This window comes from Rhopalosiphum padi, chromosome 2, assembly GCF_020882245.1.
Source record: "Rhopalosiphum padi isolate XX-2018 chromosome 2, ASM2088224v1, whole genome shotgun sequence".
Taxonomy (NCBI): Eukaryota; Metazoa; Arthropoda; class Insecta; order Hemiptera; family Aphididae; genus Rhopalosiphum; species Rhopalosiphum padi.
In genome coordinates this window covers 45,796,336-45,822,266 of record NC_083598.1, presented here as the reverse complement: position 1 = coordinate 45,822,266, position 25,931 = coordinate 45,796,336, and the positions used below count along the sequence as shown (strand labels likewise).

Below are 25,931 nucleotides of genomic sequence, written 5' to 3'. Positions count from 1 at the left end.
AGAGTTACAATAATAGGAAGATGGCATGACAGATGGTTACTCGGCGAATCGTTACCCTATCGTAGAAATCACTCATTTTTGTCACTGATAAAAATTAAACGGTTGTTTTTAATAACAAACGCGGCGGTGGTTTCGTACTTTGGTAACGGCGTTGCATCAAACACTGTTGTCGTACGGTGATTACACACGTCTGGTACACCGCACTTTCACTTTTCGATTACCCGTGTCTTACGACGGTCGACGAGGAGACGCGCGGATAAGACGGCGGTGCAGACCTTGGACTGCCATGGAAGTGGGAGTGTTGTCCGAGTAGGAGAAATACACGGTGTTGTTCTCGTGCAGAAAAGGGAATACTTTACATGGTTGGGAGGGTAAACAGGTTTTTTATTTCACCTTTTAATTTGTTCGCTTTTTTTTTTTTCATCTTATTTTTATCTCGTCACAACCCACGCACACGCGGGCACACAACAATCAACATAATCTTCCGGACAACGAATTACATAAACATTTGTCCAAACCCGCGCGCTGTTTAACGAATTACTATCGTGGGCATGTTTCCCGGGCCGCAGCGGCAGCGGCGTTGCTGGACTATTAGAGCGACGTAGTCGTTACAGCACACGTGCTAGTTCAATTATTACAGTGAACAATAAAATAATAATCCGAATGAACCATTTATGCCGCATGTGAATCGAATTACAACATTCTACCATCCTCTCCCGACGAAAAGAAATTCGTTTGTCGCAAGGCTGAAGCTTAAAAGTAGGTACCTACCTGCCTGTTTAATTATAATGGTCGTCGCCGCTTTAACCTCGCATAGTCGCAATGTCTCGTTAGCTATTTGGTTTACGATCGATTCCACCACCCATATACCATATTATTATTGTAACGTTACGTGTGTATTATACATTGATGTGCACTCGAAATGTAATCATTTTTCGATCGATTAAAAATATTATATAGTATGCGAAAGCAGTTTTTTATTTTCATAATACAATAAGAAGTAAAAACTAATGAGTCAATTTTTTTGCCGACGTCCTCGGGATATTTAATATTTGTTAATTTTGATTTTTGTACATTTAAATGTTTAATTTCTTAAATGTATACAACACAGTTCGATGTGCCAAATAATTTAAATAATATATGTATAATAATTGGTTGTTAATTTAAAAGTATTCTAAATTAAGTTGGTTTTGACGATCAGTGAACTTAAAAATGGTTAAAAAAAAATTACTATCTTCATGACATTATTATACAACAGAAATTCATAATGTTATTACAAGTCCATTTAGATTATACTACCTGATCTTGGCCTTGGAAATAAAAACTATGCAATATTATAAAACCGGTTTATTTGTTTAAAAAAAATTGAATTCAAATTTACCAACCTAGTTTGGTCAAAATATTTCAATGAAAAATATGTATTTATAATTTATAATAATACAATTTTCATTTGTATTTTAGAATCAGAGTAGAGCGATGAATTTATATTTGTTTTTTCGAAGATGTGTGTTGTTTCTTTATTTTTTATTTTGTGTTTGTTATCACAAAAATCTTCAATTTCAACTTTAAGAGTGGTTGTTTCTGATATAAAATTGGATATAGTTGGTACTTTCGAGGTCATGAGTACTTTTAAAGTAACCGGGAAAAAAATTACAATAAAACGGGAATATTATGCAACACTAGTTTTTGGGAAAATCGATTTTTTTTTTTTGTACTCAATTCAAAACCGAACAACCGTAGATATGTTCACCAAATATTTACATCAGTTTTTTTTTTAGGGTTAATATAATTTTAAATTTTTTTCAGATTAGATATTTGAAATATTAAATTTTTTATTTTTATATTAATTTGTATTTTTTTTTTTTACTGGAATTTAAAAAAAATAAGTGTAGGACTATATTAATTTGTTATACGCGTTTACAAATCAAAATTAGACAAAGATATTAGATGTACACATATTATGAAATGAAGATTTTTATTATTTTGTTGTAATACTAAAATAAATATGTTATGTAAAATTTGTTCATAGAAATTTAAAACATTTTATAATAAAATAAAAATTATCATTTTCTACGTGCAATAAAATGCTCAAAATATTCAAACAAATTTCAAGTTATTTAAACGAAAAATAATGATTCGTCATCTAATAACTGTATTTATTTTGTTGCAATTGATCAATAAATAAACATCGTAGAGACTAAACAATTTTGGACATTGTGTATGTTATTATTTCTATTCACAATACCGTTTTCAAAATATTTTGACTAATATTGTCAGTAAAACGTTCGTATTAACTTGAGTTATTAATATTAACATAATATTATGATGTAAATACATCAATATTATAATTAATATTATTGTGAAATTTTTGGAAAAAATTTATAATATTTGTAATAAAAAAATGAATAGTATTAATATTAATGTAAATAAACTATAAAATATCTTTACAAGTTATAGGAATACATTAAATTAAACGAGGCTAGCTTAGTATCATCTTTCGTACCTATACAACGATTGATCAACGAATTCAAATTTAACAATAAATCCATCAATATTCATTTTTATTTTTTCATAGTAATTCAACATAGAAGAATCAAATTTAAAAAACAAATTTCTATACCTATATTTTACTGGTAGATTTAAATAATTATAAGTTACAACTCGTTAACTGAAATTACCTCATTGGCGATTTTTAAAAATCGAAATACTCCGAAAAATATTTTTATTTGAAACAATGAAATTAAAAATGTATACTAGAGCTCAAGTAAAAAAAATTTTAAAAATATTATTTTTCAATAATTTAATATTTGGTGAAAGATATTCATGGTTTTAAAAATAATGATTGTTTTCAAAAAATTATGCTTCATATATTTTTATTATTTTTATAAAATCCCGAAAATTATTCATTGAATAATGCAATCAAACACAAAACATAATGTGGGGGGGATTGATACAATTTATTATTAAGAAAAATATTTACTGAATTATTGATTTGTACATTATACTATACTTTGATAAATACTTTTGTTATTAATGATTTTAATTCATGGCGTGTTTTTAAATGTTTTATACTTAATTATGTATTGACTGATTATGTATTATTAACATTTACTTAAAAGTATAATATATTGCCAATATTACATATTTTAAGGCGTTTAAATATTTTTTTTACAGTACTTTTGATAGTATTATTATGATAACTTACTGTGATCTTTATTTAAAAGCCCATGTATTAGTTTTGAAAATGGTTTCTTTGGCTTCTTAATCTTTGGTTTTTGACGAAATCTATTAGACCTGATAAAACATACAATTAATAAAAATGTAATTAGATAAATATTTTATTTTTATCTTTATTATAATAATAGCTAGTTTTTAAGGTAGCTATAACTTATATGAAATTAATATTGGAATGAACTCAGAATAATATTTAGTTGAAATTTAATTTAAATTTAACTTATAAAGCATTGACTGTAATTTAGAATAAAACACGTTATACCTAACATTAAAATACCATTGAATCTATTGGTTAAACAAATATTTGAAACCTTGTACACACAATTGAATATACCGACTAAAATATAACTTAAAATTTAAATAATTGTAACGTATTTGGTATACTCACGGATAGGGTATTAAAATAATTTCTTCGGATGAGGGAACATCCACCCAACCATCATCTTCATCAAATTTACTGTTTCTGTCAACACTGATACTATCCGATGTGACACCTTTGAAAGAAAATAATTACATATTAAAAAAGTGGACAAGTAAGTAGCAACTCAACTGAACAATAGGTTTCGAGTGTAGCATGTCATTCAGTAAATCACTATAATGAACGTGTTAAATTTGAATTCAATGATAAACCATTCCATACCAAAAATAATTCTGAGCAGAGGTAGTTTGTCAGCCTATATTTTATTATATATTTATTATATTGCTATTATAGGAATTGCATTTTACTATTAGAGTATCACTAGATAGGTTAAATTATTATTTCCCCAATAAAATGACATTTATTACAATAGTAAATATTTATGCCATGTATATTTTTTGAATGTCATTGTATGTAGTAAAATTAATATTTTAAATTATAAAACAAACAACTAAAATCGTACATTCTTCATTTAAATAACAAATTGCATTTAAATTTAGATTTCAAATGTCTATAAGAAAACAATTGTGCTTATATATTCTTTAGAATTTTTGAAATTTTGTAAAATTTTCTTACAAAGGACATTGTAATTCAATTAATTTTTTTTTTTTATCTAAAGTCAAAAATTGTATAACAAACAATTAGAAAAAAATAAAACAAGTACTAAAAATTTCAAATATCTATAAAAAACATAGTAAGCAACTTTTTTTAAAATTGTGTAGATATGAAGATTAACTATTACTGTTCTTATTACCGGACGAAGTGGATTCCGACGGTGGATTTATTCCATAAATGCTGTTATCGATTTCCACCGAATTATCAAACATTTCTTTTTTCCCTTGGACGCCGTTTTCGTCACCATCGCCTTCGACCGAAAGTTGCAGCGGTGACATGTCGGCAACCGTAACGGAAACGACCGGTGGCGGTGGTGGTGGTGGTAACGGAGGCAACGGCGGTTGAACCGTCTCGTAGCTGTCGTCTTCGTAAACATTGGTGGCGGCGGTTGTAACGACGTCGTATATGTTATGCTCGCCACCGTCGATCGTGGTATAGTGATCGTCGTTTAAGCAGTCTACGATGTAAGGACTCTCCACCATGACGTTCGACAACTGCGCTTCCGTGTTCCCGGTGACGACATAATCGGTTGACGTTAGTCGATTGTAGCGCAACTCCTCGTAGATGGATTCACCGTTGACGATGTAGTTATAGTCGTGTGAACAGGTTTCGGTTGTGATGGCAGTGGTGTCAGTAACGATGGTAGTGGTATGGGCAGACGTGGCAGTGGTGTCGGTGGCAAAAGCAGTCACGGTGAGGGTAGCTTCGGCTAGCGACGCGAGCGCGGAGGTAGTTGGAGTCGCGACGCCGCCAAGAGTCAGCGACGGTTGCGACGAACATTCCTCGCCAACACGACTGTGCGGTCCGCCTTGATGGTCGGTCGTGGTGGTGGCGACCGAGGTAATGGTAGTGGAGGTGTTGGCGACAGCGGGGGTAGCGGCGACATAGTGGTTTACGGTGGATATTGGGGTAGTTATATCGAGAGCAGTCGTTGCAAGGGTAGTCGTTGCGGCGGTAGTACTTGTGGCAGCGTTGGACGTTGCAGTCAACGGCCGTTTCCAACCGTGCAGAAAGGAACAGTTTGGTTTTAACGGCAGTGGCGGTGGAGACTTGGTCGTAGTCGTCACCGTTGGCTGCTGTAAAACTGCTCGAGTCGGCGATCGGTCCGTTTCTATTGGCTGTTGATGTTTTAGGTCCTTCTGCGGAGTCGATCGGTCCGTCTCCGTTGACAGCTGCTGCTGCTCTGAGTCTTTTCGCGGTGGCGGCGATCGCTCCCTTTCCGTGGGTTGTAGCAGGTTTTTCGGTGAGGGCGTGGCGTTTAAAACACTCTCCAGTTGAGCGTCCGGATCTCTGGCGATCGACAACCGTTTGTCTTTGTTCAACAGATGTCTGTCCACTGCGCTGATCGTGTCTTTTTGCAGCGGTGGCCTCCGTTCATTTCGCCTGACGCCGGGAGTCGTGACGTTCGGTTTCGGTCCCAAAACACTGGGTTTCGACGGTTTTTTACCGTTTTCGAACTGCACCAGGAGCTTTTTGACTACGGACGACGACGACCGCGGGTCCATAGTTTTCCGCTGTTCGACGGTGCGATCGTCCGGGGTAGTGGGATGTGGGGTCGTCGGTTGTTCCGCGGCAGTCAGAATATCCGTGGTCTCCCGATTTTCCACGTCAGTCGGCAGTTCTACAGCAATGGGTTGTTTTACGGCGGTCCGATGGTCTTGGACCTCCCGCCGCTGTTCCGCGGCAGACGGCTGTTTTGCGGCAGTGAAATTTTCCGCGGCGGTCTGGTGATCTGCGCCCCTCCGCTGCACCACAGCAGTCGGCCTCTCTTCGACCGACCGCTGGTTCGAGTTTGTCCGCACCACGACCATCTGGTTCATGCAACGCTTCTTTTGCGAGGTCGACTCGAACTTCTCCACCGTGGCCCGTACCACGACGCCCTTTTCCCGGACCGCAGTGACCTTGGTCCGGACCGTGGCACCCTTGGCCAGTGTTTTGCTCACCTTTTTCATAATGTCCTGCATCGAGTCTCCCTGGTTAGCGTCTACCACCACTGCGTTAAACTTTGACGCCAGCTCTGCGACCATCGAGGACGGCACCGACACCCGTATTGTCTGGTAGCCCCTAAAGCTCCCCGTTCGATTGACGTGCGACCCGGCACCGTTCCGGGATTTGAAACTTGGACGTTTTATTTTTCCGCCCACGGTGTTAGGCAGTACAGAGCCAGTCGTAATTTCTGTGATCATCGTGATGGATTTGCAAAAATCACAAGTAGATCCTGTTTCTGCAGCTTACGTGATCGGGAATCATTCCTGCGCAACAGAATAATATCCGATTTATTATAATTCATAAACTATATAGAACTTAACAACATAGCAACTTAACCTTTTTAAATAATTGTTTTTATTTCAACTAAAAAATAATATGATTTATGACATTTGTTTTTAAATTGTACATTGCGTGTTATGCACACATCTTATTTCTCATAATATCTGTCTTATTTTATAACTATGCAATACTTTTTACTAATTTAAGCTGATTTATTGTTGAAGCCTAAACTGTAGTAAACAACCTAATTTAATTACACTTGTAGATGTTGTGGTTTCCAAAATTGTGAATAACTTATATATTTAAATCGACTTATGCTAACATAATTTAGTCTCATATACGATAAAAAAAACAACAACAAGATGGTTTAACCTATAATTTATTATTTCATGGACAAATTCAAACAGTTACTCGTTATACATGTATAATACTTTAATACGTTCTATGTAATATATATTATAATGTCGCATTATGTTTTGTGTGAGAACCGCTGTACAGTGTATTTATTTACACATTTGTATACATTATATTATATTCTGGAAAAATGCAGTTATTCACTCATATGTTACATAACACATTATAATTATTACACATGTATTAAGGTCGATGAAAGGTTTCTTCGTTTTCGAAATAGTGGTTTATGACATGTTTATGTAGGTATCCAACATAACATCTTACCATCGATGAGCTTAAATAAACCATTCTAAATGCGTTAATGTATGGCATTCAAATTGAAAAATTATATTAATAACACACCAGAATGTTTTGATAATATAGGTAACTAAATAAAATTGTATAAATTAAATTAACCCATGTATTTGTGAAAATCCACGAAATATGTTTAAAAAAAAATATTCGTAACAGTATATCTTAAAATTCCAGAAAATTAAAAGAAAAAGAGTTTTTTTTTTGGTCATGTAGAATAGTTTTAAAGTACCGTTTAAGTTTTAATATTTATATAAACTCGTACGCATGTCGCGAGGTCGTCTATTTTCGAACCGGACCTTAAAAATTGTGTTATTGCACGTCGTAGTACACAAGTCATGTAGTATTATGTCCGTGCACGATGATAAGACAATATTTATATTGTCGACACACCTTGGTGAGTGAACCAACTCTATATGTTGTCGTCGTCGTCGTTGTCATCATTAACGGACTGATTATAAAAGCATCATACCTATAGGCTATATTGTATAGATACTTTTGTCGAAAACACAACATACACGATAGTACACTTTAAGTAGTGGCGTAAACACATTATTATTTATTATGTAAGTAAAGGAATCCAACTAATCCAAGACATAAGACATAACGTCGATGATTTATTTTAGTCTACAGTGGTTTTAAGTTCATAACTAATAACATATTTAAAAAATAAAGTATTTATAACTATTAGATTTTGTTATCATTGCTGAATTTCAACATTTATAATTATCGTAAATTTATTTAATACATATATTATGTGTGTGTGTGTGTGTTTATGTGATTTAATTTCAGTATCACATATTCCCACTAGGTAATAATATATTGGTGATACTACGAAATACATCACACTAATTTCTAATACTATCTATCTTGGAAATCAAGTTTCAACATAATTTCGAAGATTTAAAAATAGATAAGAAAATCAGTACCTATCAAATTAACGGATTTCAAACGTAGATGGTTTAAGAAAAATATGTTTTTTTTTTATCCGATCCCCGAATTTTATCAATAACTAATTAACTATTTTATTATAAGAGAAGCCTGTATGTGATTCAATTTATGTATTTAACGGTAGTTTAAATTAATTTTTTGTGTATAAATAACGCCACTGGCAGCGGTGACACCGCGAACGTGGTTGTGTGCACATATTCCCCACATGAATAATAATTAATATATTGTAAACATACCAGTGACGTAACCAAAAGTTGTGTGTATTATGTATATTATGGTTGAAGGGATGGGGTGGGGCAATCAAGAAATATATTTCCATTACATTGTTTTATACAATTTAAATGTATTTATTATCATAATACAACAAACTATGATGACAATATTAATTATTATTTATACGTTATAAACAAAGTCAGTAAAATAAAAAAAATTATACTATGCTGCAAAGGTAAGGAGTGGGGATTGGATCCCGAGTACACCCCTTCGGTGTACCACTGACACACACACACACATATATACACTAGATTTATATTATGTATGATGATCATTGAACCATACTCGTCTACATCTTTATAATATACACACGTGTTCGTCCGGCGTAGGAGTGATGAGGGCGGTGCCGGTGAGATAACCTTTCGAAGGCCTCGCTCCGTGCGGCAAAGACCTCAGAGCCAATATTTTTGTATATTATTATTATGGAGGTGGCGGCCGAGTCATCGAACTCTGCGTGCGCGAATATCAACTCTTTATGATATTTGGCCTCCCTCCGAAAAATAATAAAAACGTCCGTTTCGGAACACGCTGCAGATGCAGCAGCATCTGCAGAATCAGTGGACGCGAAAAAAAAATATATTTTTTTTTTTTTTAGTTGTCTCTTTCATATGGTTACATACGGCGTAATATCAGTCACGTTTTAAACTTCAAACAGGCCTACGACGATGATGACAACAACCAAACGAAATTATATCGATCATAAATCATAATAACACCTAAATCGTGGTAAACATAGGTATCTACATTAATTCGTACCTTTTACACGATTTGCAACGCCACAGCTCTGCTGCAGCGATTCGTGTGTCGCGTGGGTTTTACCTTTGTTTTATATAGACTATAGACTACAAGTAGGTATGATTTATTTTAGTCTACTATTTCGATGACGACGTCATGTTTTATCGATTTGTGTCATATAACACGTTTTCAAAAATTAATAAAAAGTCTGTCTCTCTTGTCCCAGCCAAAATACGCGCTTTGTATATAAACAGAAACTTTTACTATGATACAATTATGTAGAAATGTATATTGTTAAAAATTAAATTAATATCATACAAATCAGAAAATAACTATGCATTTTCGTAAACTATTATAAATTATAATTAATCGCTAAATAACGTACTAAAATTTAATTATTAAATGCGTCTATTGTATTAATTTCTACAAGTAAAAAGAAAATAATCATAATATTATACAAATCTAAAAGTACACAGATTTTCGAGTATAATTCGCATTGTTTTATTTTTTAAGCTATTCAAACACAAATATTTCAATACACGAAATTTGGATTCAAATGTTTTTTGTTTTTTATTATTGTATAATATATTTTTGTTGAAACTTGAAGTCTAGAAAACGAATAGGTACTCTAAATAGAACTTAATATTAAATATTATGATATTTATATCATGATTACATATTATTTTAATTTAAAATTATTATTCATCTCGTATATTCAATACTCATTATAATTAGACGCGTGTTTTGTATACTTATTCACACATGTTTTGACGGATTCAATATACATTGTATGATATTTAAATAACTGTCTAGACTTAACATTTTTCAATACGTATAACTATTATAGCTTTCTAATTGTTGTACATACACGAACATATTATGAATTTACCATACTGCATAGGTAATTTTTTAATCCATTTGGGTAAATGCAATACGACCAAAAACTACATGTATATAGCAAAAACTGTTTTGCGCGGGAAAGAACCAAAAACGCGTTAGTCATTACTAAGAAACGAAATTTTCACCATCACATAAAAATGAGAACATTAGCTATGAAATATCGTTTTAATTCTTTCGATATCGGAACAACAAAAAAGCTATTCAAGTTCAAAAATAATGGAATCTTTTTCTTATGAGTGATATAATTGAAATAGAAACGATATTTCACAGATAATGCTCAAAACTAAATTGTATACTAATTAATTTGGAGTCCTAACTATCACTATAGTCTGAGTGGTTCTATACAACGCAAAACCGTGTTTGCTATGTTTTACATTTGTAAGACGGAGACAACACTTGTGGGTGTAGCGTCGTCTATCCTCTTAAGACGTTTTATAATAGAGGTAGAGTATTATTGTTTAATCGAACGTCTGAAACGTGGAAATCATAATACATTTTTTTTAAATCGGAGTTAGATGGTAATAGATGGATCAAATAATTTATAACACAACTTTCAGTCAACTGTAAGCCACTATACACTTGATATAACCAATTCAGTGATTGAATTTCAATCATATAATTTTTGAGTATAATTATCGTGGTTAAATATTTAATTTGAAAACTGCAATATATTATACTAATCAGCTTACATATAGTACCTATACTTAAAAAGAATGTATAATAAAGTGTTGTAGTTAGTAAGAATGCATTAAATTAATCAATAATAAGAAACTGTTTAAAATTTAAGCAGAGGCTAATTTGCAGCAGGTGAATAATAAACGAGTTTTTAAAGTATAAAAAGAAATTATTATAACTATTTTAAAATGTATAGTGATCAAAATTTAATATCGATAATTTGGTAGAGAAATCTTATTATCTTAATAACGATTTAAATATATTTTTTAGAATTATAAATAATAATATGAAATTGTTTTCATAACAAATGACAATATTCCAATCCAATTAGCTATTAAAAAAAAAAGTAAGAAATATATATTTTAAATAATATAATATATTTTTTATTTTTATTAAAATACTATTAAGTATCAGGCTCTCAAGAAATACATAAAACAAAGGCATCGCATAAATATAGTCATACTACAATTTAAACTCGACCACAATACAATATTGAACTTTTTAACAATAGTTTTATTATTTGTCACGTATTTTAAACCATTAATAATTTAGCACCAATCAATCAAATTCGGAAAAAGAAGTTTACAAATTTGATGGATATTATACCTACAATTGAATAGGATCTATAGAACGTTCCTATCATATTGTTGTGAAATAAATTTTAACCTTGAATAGTATTCTTTGTTTGTTCATTTTATTAATAATATTATGTTCGTTTTCTATAAAACATTTTTATAAAAGAATATGCCGAATGAAATATCAATGTAAAACCGATGTCTATAATGTTTCTCTCCTTATATTATAAAAACATACTAAGAATATTTTAAAAGAAAATCTGATTACAAAGTTGAAAATAATATCACTTTTATGTACCTATAAGTAATGATTATATTTAAAAAAATTTATAAATGTACTCACTAATTTTTTTACGAATTATAATTAAATTTAATAGTCAACTAATAAATAACCTAGACATAATGATTGTGTATATCAACAAGTAAATAGTCAGTATTTTGTTTCTTTTTTTTGAGGGGGGGATCTTAATAATTTTGAATAAAAATTTTATTTTTCCTTGTATTCTTAATTAATATATAAGTCCTTTTTTTAATTTTTTAAAAATCGGTGAAGGAGATCCAGACCACGTAGACTTCCCCACCCCTAATCCGTGTTAAATATAACAATTATATAATAATATAATGTGAAAGAACATTTGGTTTTATTCATCGTATATTATTAATATTAAATTAATGATTGACTTATAACTGTGATTTGTATGCACTATAAAATGCATTTAAAATCCTCAAAACTGTAGGTACTTTAAATTCAATTTATCCTAGATTCATAAATGACTGGATTTATAATTTAAAACGTAATAATACATGAAAATATCTATTTTATTTCCAATTATACCTTTAGTATATACATTAGAGCAGTTAATTATTATCAGAGTTATTGCGCGTTAGTTCTTATTAGTAATTAATAATATTATTATCATATGCCTACTAGCCTATAATACTAGTATATTAAGTCTTTGCTTATTACGTTACCGTTATAATTACTCCGTAGGTACTCGTGTACATTTTTTATGTGCATGTTTATAAGTAGGTATTTTGCTTGAACTCGCTATTCCTTTTTTTTTTAATTAATATCCTATTTTAATTCTTAACTTATTGGCTACTAAATTAAAAATCGATTTCATCGTATTTACTGATTAAACGTAAATTAAATTATAATAAAAACATTTAGCGTGAACTTTAGATAGAGTTCAATGACGATTTATACGGTATTTAAATATGCAAAATGAAATTTTTCCAACGTTATCACAGCATATTATTAAGGTCACCTACATTTATATAAAAAGTCGCCAATTTATGTTGAATATTTATTATTACATTCGATCCGAGTAATTAATAATATTATGTTATTCTACTCCCATAATATTCAAAATTCTTTTGTATTTGTTTTGTTGTTATATTATATTGCGCGGTAAAATAACAACAACTTTGGACCGTACCACATAAACTCTGTAATTAACTAGAATTTTAATTTTATTAAGAAGAAAAGCCTTAGCATCCAGGTCATTGGCTGACAATAATATTGTTTGTTTATAAATATAAGTTTAGTAGGTATATTTTATTATCATTTTCTGTCATGTATTATAATAGTAGTAATAGTAATATTACAAAATACATAGTAATTCTTGTTGTATTGCTTTTGAATTTAACGTGTTATAGGTACCTAAATTATATTATAATAAGTTGTCTAAAATCATAATTTCTTTTAAACAATTTTTCAACAATTTTCAAATATTTGTAAATGGCTTTTGTTTTGTCCGCAGTGACCACGTTTCTATGTATAAGTTGTACACCATTGTACTTCATCCTCATCGGTTATATATCAATTGTATTATGCTAACAGCACGATATAATGCCATAGAAAACAAGGCAGAGAGTAAGCAGGAAGTTTTCGACAGACGAATCAATAACCATTTAAAATATTCCATTCAACCAATCTGTTAGAAATAAACATTAGTTGAGTAACATGCGGTGACGAGTATGTGTTATTATCATAACGTTATTTTTTCTCTCTTTTATTCCGTTTTAGACAACGAATTTTGTATGTATCTATTACAAATGGTCTCTCCCGATACCTACCTACCTAACCATCAATTCTTACGTCGTGTTTATTGTTATTCATTCATCGTTACAGGCTAATCCTAAGCAGAGAAAGCTTTCTGATAATATATAGACAAGAGTATAATATTTTTTGTTTAGTACCATCCTGCGGTTATTTCAATAATAATAATATTAACATTATCATCACCGTCACTTTTTATCTCGGCGGAACCTTTCTCTGGACTGTTGTCATTCGAATACACCTAAATCGATCACGAGCTATAAGTTATAACATAATAATATTATCATTCCACGCGCGTGGCACGTCACGTAAGATTATAAAACAGTATTTTCACATATCATTACCCATCATTGAGGGTTTTGTGCCAGTATGGCATATGCCTCGAGATCTTTCCGTACGCGTAAACACCGGAAAAACCGCCGAAGCCTTCTCTGTGTGGGTTGAATTTCATTGCTAAGCAGCCTGTGTCGTTTAAGGTATGCACCAGTAATTCTTTAGTTATCGTGTTACAGGTGGATTTCCTTTAAAATACTAGCTACTGCTACAATTCTTATGGTTTCTACGCGACACTGCTCTTCTTCGGTTCTATATTACTTTCCGTTTTGAGTGAACCCGGCGATTCAATAACATCACCATTTATTGATCTTCTACTCGTAGCGGTAAATTAAATTAATATTAAATAAATACTATCAATCATATATTAAATTTAATTCAATAATAAATAAGAGTGTACTAATTAATAATTCAACAATGAACAATTCATAGGTATACATTATCGTATTTACATTTGAATTGATTTTAAAGGCGTATAAAACTAAATAATAAAACGGCCAAAATTTAAAAAATAAACGTACTCAAATAATTGTATGATTTAATATATTATAATATGTTACGCGAAAATTGTTTTGATAAATATTTTAAATTAAATTAATTAACTTTCAAAACTTGGCTTAAAAACTCCCTTCCGTTAAGTTTAAGAATGTGTATGTGCTAAAATTATTTTACACGCATAAAATACTACATTATTTCTAATATAGTACGGGGAATTATTAAAACTTTATTTTTCGTAAATAATACCAAACTCCAGAGAGTTATTGCTTATTCAGTTTAAAATAATAACTTTTAAAAATATGATTTTGGTAAAACGTTTATAATGAAATAACCACTATTTTACATTTATTTAGAGTACCTACTAACATACAGCCGGGGATTAAAATCTTGTGTAGTACCTACGGCATACTTTATTCAGCACAAAACGATAAGTGTGCAGTACGAAATTAAAAATTATGTAGGTACATAATTTTTATTACTTTAATTGATTAGAAAGTCTTATTATGTTCTAAGTTAGGTACCTAATTAATTGTAACAATGTAATATAAATAATAATGTGTCTGATATTGTTTTTATATTGAATAATCGTTTTTGTCTTGATCATAATTAATAATAATAGTAATCAAATATACTAGAATGTTGGCAGTTTCAAAATATAACAGTAGTCTTTACTTAGAAATCAGAATAGAATAACAGAATAATTATTATGCGATAAATCAGCTATTCCGTGATATTATAATGACACCCTTAGATTATATACAACTGTACATGATCTAAGATGATACCGCTGTACAATTAGTAATAATAAAGATTTCAATATTTAAAGCTGATAAACACTACAGTAGAACTTCGTCAATTAACCATGACCGTCAGAACCGGGACTATAAATGTTAAAGACAGTAGTCAATAATCAAGATAATAATATACGAGTACATTCTTTGACTGTAGTAAAACTTCGATTTCGCTCTATGTGTAATAAGCAGTTTATTTAAAATCATAACACTTATTGCATGGGCTAAGACATATGCAATAGAAACAACAAAAAATAAAGAAAACAATCTCAAATTATTTATTTAATTTAAGAACTTTGATGGGAATTTTGAAAGGCTATAAAAAAAATTCCCAGTTATTCCATGGATATAGCTGCAGTGTAACAGTTTTAATTCTGTACAAAAAAATTAAATAAAATTATTAATTTGCATTAACAATAATTTAAAAATATGTTTATAATAAAATATTAGTTTATTAATACATAAAATATGATTATTTTGATTAAAAAAGAAGAGAAAATATCTAAAAATTACAAAAACCTAAAAAAGTTAACAAAATAAAATTTTATATCCTACTTGTATGTATCATGAAACAAAATTTAAGCTTACTCTGCTAACTTACTTTTTATCAAACTTAAAACAAACAAACAAATTCTATTAAATTAGTTTCATGATGATTATTGTAATTCATGACTTTTGGTGGTGATAAACTGATGATAAATGATAATAATAATAATAAAAACTAAAGACTGCATAGGTGTGTGGGTGTGTCGTAGTATAAAGTTTTTTTTATTGTTGCCTACAACAATTTGGGAGTATATTTGATCCACAGCAATGGTCTCATAATTAGTCTATAGAACGGACATTTAGATATTTTATCCTTTGCATACAGTAATGATAACGTTTAACGTGCGCTGTTTGAATTTTATAAGATACTTCGTTCACAATTGAACAAACCTCTCGCATGACTTCAAAACAAATGTTTTGTTAATAGGAAATGAGATATGATCCTAATGGTAGCTCAATGTCATATTTAATATCAAATAGTCCCGACTTAGGTCTAAGGTAGTATATTATAGTATTGTTATTTTCTTGTCTACCGAATTCATTATTAATACATTAAGCGATAATAGAATATAGAATTACATAAATAGAAATAGCAAAATAGTACAAAAGTGTGCATACATAGATTACGTATATTATGTTATACATTCAGCAAGTGTTATTGTATTATTTATTGCTTTGCTAGTGTGGGTTATTATTCAGTAGTACCTACTAACACTGAAATTGGAAACAATGACTATTTTATTTCAATATTTCTGTAACACGATAATGATAAATAATAATTTATCATTTTCCGTTAGAAATGTGTTATTCTTAAAAATATCGTGTATATAACAGTAAGTAAAAAAATATAACTAAATAGGTATCACAGGAAAAAAACATGTTTTCTTACAAGACACGTGAGTGCGATAAAAATATATTTTTTATAACTACCGCAATACTAAAAAACTAGTTACCTACTTTGAAATAACATTAGCATCATAGATTAAAATCTGGCTTTTTAGTAGAAATAGTGTACCTGAGCATGTTCAAATTGAATATAAGTAGGTGATATCACTGAGTACCTTATATTATACTATAGTGTAATGTAGACTTTTTATGTTAACTAACGAATGCAACGTCTACTTTACATCATACTTAATATCTTATTGCCATATAGTGATGGTATATCAGACAAGACTCATTACCTACTTTATAAGTGTGATTCTGAATTCAATGCGCTTTAGAAATTCGGTGTAAAATTAATAAACTAGACGTAATAAGTGTAGTATAGTGTATACATGTATAATATATGAATGTTATGTTTAGTCCTTTGCCGTTGCATTAGAATTTGTATAATATTAAATATTACGCTTTTTATACACAAATGAATTATTTATTAGATCGTGTTAGACAATATAATACGAGTATGTATCAACAAATTTTTAATCCGCAGTTAAAACACACTGACAAAATTATTCAATTAGTACACACCCGTCACCTTTTCACATCTGTTCATATAAAATATATTTTACTATACTATATTATATTTTATTAAACTTTTACTTAACTATAACATATTAACGAAAAAGAAATACATCTTTAAATGCCACGTGATTTATATATAAAAATAAAATAGAATCCATTGTTAAAACCGTTTTCTAACAGCAATAACAAGTTTAATTACATGGATCAATTATAATAAATATTCTCATGTTACCATTTACCTATTACTTTAATAATATTTATTTAAGCGGATGTGTTTCCTCTTACTATTTATTTTCGTATGCTTCTTTTTACTTCCTTATTTCTAAGTCTGCCGTATTACTATACGTATATGTATATCTGTTTAATAAATTATGTAATTTATTTCTATTAATTTTAAATCATATCCGTCTTAACATATTAATATCAAAAACTATTGAACTCATATTATCTCTGCATAGCGTCACATTATAAATGCATTTTTAACCAATATAATATTATACTCGTACTTTATACTTTTATAATAATGGGCTTTAAATTATTATCTTCTACTCTTCTAGTACTAACTCTGATCAATTTTCGTATTTTATTTGAAAATAATACTAAATATATATAAAAAAAAATGCTAAAATTAAATTAATTCCTTTACAGCTATAATGATTTTGGTAAATACTTAATAATTTAAAATCATTCTATTAAAATTAAACTATAATAATAAGCATAAGACATAAGTTATTGTTTATACTACACTTATTAGTGTCATCGTAATTTATTTTCCAAGAAATCGTCATGCATTTTTTTATTTGACGGTTCTGGAAACAAAACTATTTACATTATAATTTAATTCCAACGAATCTATGTTTGATCATTGGACCGAGCTACAAACCACTTTTTTTTCGTTATTCTTTTTTTCCTCCGACAATAGATCCCCAGACTTTTAGGCTATAGGTCACACACATTATTAGTATTAGAATTAGGCATTGTAGTAGACATTTCGTTACATATTATTGTGATTCTATATATTGTGTATTCAGGCGTGTCAAAGTTTCACTAATTCGAGAAGAAATCTCGTTAGATAGATACGTATAGATACATCTATAGAACTAATCTTGGTTGCAATAATGACAGTTGCAGTTTTCAATGAACACTGATTATATATCTAGGGTAATCATAAATCATAAACCACTAGGTACATAATACGAGTATATATATATATATATTATATCGGACACTGATTCTGCCGTGGAAACAATTTTTGAAGCATATGTATAGTCGGAGGAAATTCGAGAGAGGAGAAACAAACATAATGTACCGACATATAGTCTCGTTGTCCTAGACCTTTCTCTTCAGGGTCTAATGTTGTATTTTTACTTCGCTTTACTTCACTATATATGCGGCGAAAAACGATAGGGCGTGCCTTACATTTCTCACGAAGTGGTTTATTTTTCACTCTTTTATTATTATACTTATTTGATTATCGAGATAATAGGTTCGATGAGATATTTCAGATTGTAAAAGTGAAAATTAAATTGCACCGTAGTAAAATTATTATAGCTTCACGTATTGTGTGATACAATAGACTAGTATATTATTGTTATTTTCGAAATAAATGTAAGAGTATAATATAATAGGAAGTATATATGTTACTAAAAACTTGCTAAAATGTATTGAAAAAAAAAAACAATAAGAAGAAGCAGACGAAGAGGTATAGGTGTATATATTATAATATAGGCGGTGAGGACTGGCTGGCTTGTGAAAAAATAATAGTTTGACTAGGTATAAAAAAATTGCGATCCTTCATTAGTTTTAACCAACCAGTGGTGCAACGCGAAATGTTATGGTTAACTTATTTCAATAAACACTGCCAAGTTAACTCGTGCCAAACGTATTGTTAAAAGAAGCAATGGGTATCGGTATTAATAACTAGTTTTACATTCTTCTACGAAACCATTATGTATATAAGGTACGTCATATAATGTCGATGTAGTATCGCTGGTAAAAAACTTTTTCCAATATATAAAAGTATTGGGTATCAATTATTATAAATATAAATTAATTCTATGATTTCTTTGTATTCGAATAAATATGACATAATATTGTGGTTGCGCGTGTATTATGCCAACTACAATAATCACTATAAATATCGAATATCCAAACAAAATTATACGCCGAATTCAATAACCGTAAAAAAGTTCGTGCTGAGATAAAAAAAGAAAAGAAAAGAAATATACGATGTAAAATGATAAAAATAATGATAAAATCATTAAAATTATTGATTAATTTAAAAGTTCAATAATTTATAAAGATACATTTCAATAATACTTGTGGTGTATAAGGTTAGGTGTTTCACCAAGTACGCTCACAATTTTGTCTTCACCAAAACAATTATTCAAAATCTTATTTTCTGAAAATGTGGACGTATTGAAATCAAAATTCGAATGAGTTTTTTTTTATAGTTTTTTAACTTTGTATACAAAGGATAAAAGGTCCATGAATCCATGATAATAAGTTTGAAAAATTTAGAGGACAATGGTGATTTAGAGATTTTAGTAATCAATATTATCCCAACAACATTTTAGAAATTTGTGAACTCCTTTTATTGGTATTCGGAAAAAAAAGCTCCTTACCAACTAAATACATATTATTCGTTATTTTATTATGATTTAAATATTATGTCATTTATAATGACAATTATCAACAATGTTAATGCAGATTGCAGCTATACTTTTAGATATGTTAAAGAAGAGTACATAGATAAATGTAATGATTATATTTAATTATGTAAATCATAATAAAATAACGAATAATGTATTTAGTTGGTACGGGGCTTTTTTCCTTTTATTATAAGAGTGTGGTGTAGCACAACAGATCTCAAGAATTTGAAAATACGGTCTTTGAGTATATTTAAAAATTTTAAGAATCAGATTTTGAATAAATAAATTACTAAAGAAAAGAATATTAATGAATATGTACTTACTTAAATAGTATTGTAATATAATACGTAATAATAGTTTTGACAAGCCTATAGTTGGAATATTTGTACATATTTCTATTATTTTATACAAACGACAAATATAAACTACGTATCATTTGTTATGTCTAAAATGACATCACTTTAACTGTTAATTCGTAAGCCATTATAATATACTGGTTTGTATAGGTTTATTTATTTCGGTTTGAATTTGACACCAGTGGAAACATTCTTTAATACATTTTTTAACCTCAGTGATTTAAATCTGAAAATTTCTAAATTATTCAAAATCCCAATTCAAATCCAAAAGATGTTGCGATTTCCAAAACAAACAAAACTGTTTCACCGAAATATGTGTTGATTTTAGTAATTCGTGTAGTGATGATAATCAACTGACCTTGTACTTTCTCTCCTGCCGTCTCTTATTAGCATTCGATAATACCACGTGATCCCGTTATACATATTATATAGCAGGTAGGTAGGACCACCGAGGTCCTAGTTTAAGGCCCGCCAGGACGTCGTATATAAACAACTCACATACGCCTCGTAGGTATGTATTATTATAATATAACCGCATACGATTCTACGCACGATTCGCACCCGGCATTTCCCCCTAGGTCAGAGGCGATTGATGCCAAACGAGAGTTAAACTCGATACCGTATCATTATGATTATGACGTATCTGCCGAGCGGTATAATGATTCAATTTTTTTTTTTTCAAAAAAAATTTAAACGTTTATTACGCCAATATCCGCCGTCGATGAGTCGGAAACAATTATTGCTCGTAATGGTAATAGTCGTACACTCGTATACACGCGGATAAATAGTTATAATATTATAAGAGACGGCAGCAACTATAGAGACGGAAAAATAACCGGAACGTGAGTCACGACTGATGAGCGCGAGAAGAACGTCCCGAGGCGGTGACGTTGAACTTGAATCGCGGGGACCGGTAATGAAAACTTTTGTTTGAGCTATTATATTATGTACCGAAAAAAATTCTAACCGGTCGAGCGAGAGAACATTTGTCCAATGTCTAATATAATATACTATGTCTGAATAGCGTACGTTTTACTCATTGAACTAGTTTCATATAGTTATACTACACAATATTATAGCATATAGTATTATAGTACTTCTTTTTTCCGTCATGACTCATTTAGTCATTTACCGATAAGGATTTTGCAATTGACCAATAGTTACGTTTTGACACGAGGAAATCCGGTTATCCAATTGAATGAATGGCGGCTAAATCGCGTATTTTTTGAATTTACTTAACTTTGAGAAAGTTCCCTATGGCATTTTAAACATTTTTCTCGCGAGTAATACCTACTTATAAGTCAAAGTTATAACAACGTTTGTTACGTACGTTTTATAATACGTACCTACGAATATATAGTTCGAATTTAAAAGAAAAGAAACTCTATTATTCACATAGTTTTAAATTTATACATACCTATAATAATATGCTCATGAATATTATACAATAATCAATAACAATAATAATAGTATTAAGTACATTTTTTATATTTTCACTTGTAACGGTTTGTACGTGCACACGTGTTTCAATTATGATAAATGTGAATTGCGAGTGTGCAATACACAAATTGTATTTATTTTATATACACCATGTGGACAATAAAAATATTTTTAATAAAGTGTACTCACAATAATATCCAATTTAAATTAGTATACAATATGAGTAATTGTAATAGATTAAATGCACCAGAAAAAATGATAATAATAATAATAATAATAATAATGTTTAAAATAAATTAAGTAAAAATAAAACTTTAAACGAATTCAATAACCAAACGATTTTTTGAATGAAATGTGAATAAAAACTGACTAGTTATTTCTACATGCAATAAATATGCTATATATTTTATAAAATATATTTGATTTTTGATTCTTTTCCTTATCACGTACTTTTAACTTATAATACTTGTTAGAAACGTCATCTTCACTTACTATTATTTATTATTTATTTTTTTACTAAAAAATTAATTTTTATTATAATTATTATTACTTGTGGGGGGAGGAAGTCTGATGTCTACTTTTAAAAAAAATAGAAGGGGGGAGTATAGTGTGCAGGGAAACTCATCGTTGCACAACAACCAAAATATAATTTATTACCGTTTACCAATTAGAAGATACCAGTTATGCACTTATCCGTTGTTATTATACGAGAGAGTCTTCAAAAGTACCGTAACTATATTATATTAGTGGTATGTGGGAACAGCCGAATGTCATTGAAAATCCAATCTCATATTAATTTAATATTCTGCTGGTCGATGTATTGCACTGTCGAAACATAAATTAAAATCCGATGATCGAATTTTCTCTTTCACTTGGCATATACTATAACATTATATATTGTAGCTTTATATTTTATAGCGGTCGAATAGTACTTGTATTTGCCGATGTTCGAGTAAAAGATAATATGATTTAGGAGAACGGTCGCGGGTCAGTTGATAAGCAGGTATTAACTACTTATTCAATTCAATGGTTTAGAGAACATACGGGAAAACTAGTTTTTCTTTCATGTTAATACTCGTAGGCATATAATATTGGATTGTCGATTTATACAAAACGCACATCAATATTTGAATGGAACATAACATTATGTTATACAACGCAAATAGTGCATGTAAAATATGTATGTAAGTACCTACATGTATCGTTTATTCACAAATGAAAAAATTCGACATATATTATACTTGGAGTAAATGTCAATTTAAATATATATTTGTTATTTCCTAAGTATTTCAATCCTTATTAGTTATTTTGAATCAATAAACCATCGTTCTATTATTTATACTACAGATATAATACATACAATATTTTTCATGACTATACCTATAAGGGTTTTGATTTTTTTAAACCCTCTTAAAAATATAAATCGACTAAAAAATGTAAAATGTTTTACTATCATCATGACAAGTACTTATTATATAATACAATTATTTAGAATTTAATACATAAAATGTTGTCATTTATATTTGCATTAATATATCTGACTGAATTGGCGTATTCATTTTACGTTTCCGAACAAATTTATAACGGCAGTCCTTTTTTTTTAAATTTAATCCCTAGTGTTTATTAGTAGAATATAATACGTGTCCTTTTACAATTATTCAACTGTTGAAGTTTTCAAAGCACATTATACCAATTCTACAGTGTTATTTTAAACGGTTTTCAAGTTTATAATATGAGTATATTTTATTAAAATTACACATTGAAGAATTTTATAATGTCAATGTGAAAATGCGATACGATTTGCTAATGAAGCAAAATAAATTAGGTCAGGGATTTATTTTTATGTATACAGAAACGGGCGATACAGCATATTATCATAATTTGTATTTATGTCACAAATTTAATACAAAGTATGATATTTTTTTTACAGATTATAATGATTATACTATCTAAGTAATACATTGATAAGCAAAGTATCTATAAATTATAATATGTTTCACTTTATATATCATTTATAATTTCAATAAAAACATTTTGTTGCTAATAATATTATTGATATAATTGATCTTGTTTTCACCACATTTAACAGGCTTATATATTTTTAACTCTTAAACAATTTATTTTTCATTTATTAATTATCAACGTGATTATATGTTAATCATACACTGCATGAATAAAAAAAACAAAAAAGAGAAATTCCTTCATTTTTTTAAGATTATTTTAAATTTGTATTACATATTATACCAACCTGAACAAATTTAAGTTTTTAAATCCAATTGTTTTAAAATCAAGATTCGCTTTATTGGAACTTTGTCATCAAATTATTTTTATACTAAACTTACATCAATAGTGTTAAATAATATAGCTTGTATATAGTAATTACAAAAATATAACACATTATCACACTGGTCTTCCAACCGGTCTTCCGCTTGTCATAACTCACGACCCAATTTTGGTTCACGTAACTTCGAAAATGGGTCACGATATAGTTTTAATAACTAAACATTTATAGATACTTAGTAAAAATATATTTCATTTAAATATTACGAAGCAAATACAATGAACATAATAATATACTATACTAATTTAATTAAAAATATATCCGTTTTTACACGTACAAACTAGTTTTCAGATTCTTTATCAACCAGCTTTTTACTTTTTTTTTTTATTTATCATAGATCGATAGACCGAAAAAAAAAATAATATTTTTTATTTTGTAAGTTTGCATTCGATTAACGAGTATAAACAAACCGACAAAAGAGGCGTATTACGGTGAAACTGTTATGAAAGTTATATAAAATATTATAAACCCATATGTATTATTCTTATAATAAATTTTGAACTTTCACGACAACGACAAAACCGGACTATGAATACAATCTGCACAAGAAGCATTGTCAATAATATATTATATTATTATTATTGCTGCTATAGTCATGCCGCCACGATTATGCGTGCTTTGCGGCTATCTGTATTATAACACGAAGACTACTGAAATGTGCAAGGGCCTCCGTTATAAGGACTAGACGTATACCTATATGATATTTTGAGCAACTCGGCGTGTGAACAACGGTTTTTTTTTTCGCCCGTTGTAAATAGCTTCCCAACACATTTGCATTTCATTATTATAATATTTATCATGTATCAACAGTGATTGTTTACGCGTACGCGTGCTAAGAGAAAACATAATATACCGCGATGCTTATATTATTACATAGCTAATAGTTTAAACACAAGTTGCCGCTGCACATTCGTCTCGGGCTTACCAGTCATAAGCGGTATTACTTCACCATCGTCGGGAAAAGAACATCAATAATTTCTGGTCATGATGACGGTCCGCCGGTTTTCACATCCGGAACACAACGGTGGTTTCGACCTTTCATTCGCTTAGGTTGAATTCCTAATATTTTTTGAATAATAGGTATACGCGATGACATATATAAACATTACACTTATGCAACATACGACCGAACACACACGATATATACATAATTCTGCGTCGGTGCAATATTCAGGTAATATCGAGTTTTCACTTGGTCACATGGTGTTCGGCCCAAGTCTACGATCCCAGTTATATCAGTAAAATCTTTATTCCAACCATTTCCGCAATTATAATACCAGCAATACAATTGCTATTCTATACTAGCTTTCATACGATAAACCAAACAACTAAATTGAAAATTAAGATTAATTTTAGCTACTCGGATCACTTAGCAATTCACAAAGCTCTAATATTTTATACGGCATGTCAGTTATTGGTTTGTAATCTAATAACAATAATTATATTATGGTAATAATACAGCGATATTTAAGTCAAAAACTAGTTCTACCGTATTACTGTAAGGAAAAAAAATTACAATCATAGTAGCATAAATAAATTATAGGATATCCTAAGAAATATTAGCTGACACACCTTCTCCAATTAGTATCATTTTTCGTATAATTATATACAATAATTAAAATTTAACACATCCAAGAACTCAATGACGATCTATATAATAATATTACATACACCAGTATACACAGCAGAGCGCGAGGGCTTACCCAGTTTTTAAAATTAATCTGAATAAAATATTAAAAACATATTTATTTATCTTATACGCTCAATGATAATATACCTATATGATGGGAGTTATTGAAATAAGTATTTTGCATAAATTATTTTTTATGTTATAAATTTGTAAATTTGTTTAATAAATATTTTTATATGTATAAAGGTTGATTTTGAGTCATGTTTTCGTTCAATTTTTAACAATAATTATCATCCTCCACCCGTCACCACACAAAAAATAATGTAAGTACACGCCTGAACATGATAATCAGTTGTATAATGTAAAAAAAAAAGATATCACGACTTACGACAGGCCTAATACAAGTATGGTGACAGATACAGTAATAAGGTAATGGGTATTGGGTAATGACTAAATTGAATGACGATACC

At 29.7% G+C, this 25,931-nt stretch overlaps 1 protein-coding gene across 1 annotated transcript in view; it reads right to left on the bottom strand.

Moving 5' to 3' along the window:
• LOC132919757 (uncharacterized) overlaps positions 1 to 25,931 on the bottom strand; it is a 39,232-nt gene that overhangs the window by 5,609 nt on the left and 7,692 nt on the right. The window contains exons 2-4 of the mRNA XM_060981580.1: positions 4,407 to 6,519; positions 3,623 to 3,728; positions 3,206 to 3,294 (exon numbers count right to left, since the gene is read on the bottom strand). Coding sequence (XP_060837563.1) covers positions 3,206 to 3,294; positions 3,623 to 3,728; positions 4,407 to 6,453 — 2,242 coding nt within the window. The 5' untranslated portion in view covers positions 6,454 to 6,519. The remainder of the gene's footprint in view (positions 1 to 3,205; positions 3,295 to 3,622; positions 3,729 to 4,406; positions 6,520 to 25,931) is intronic.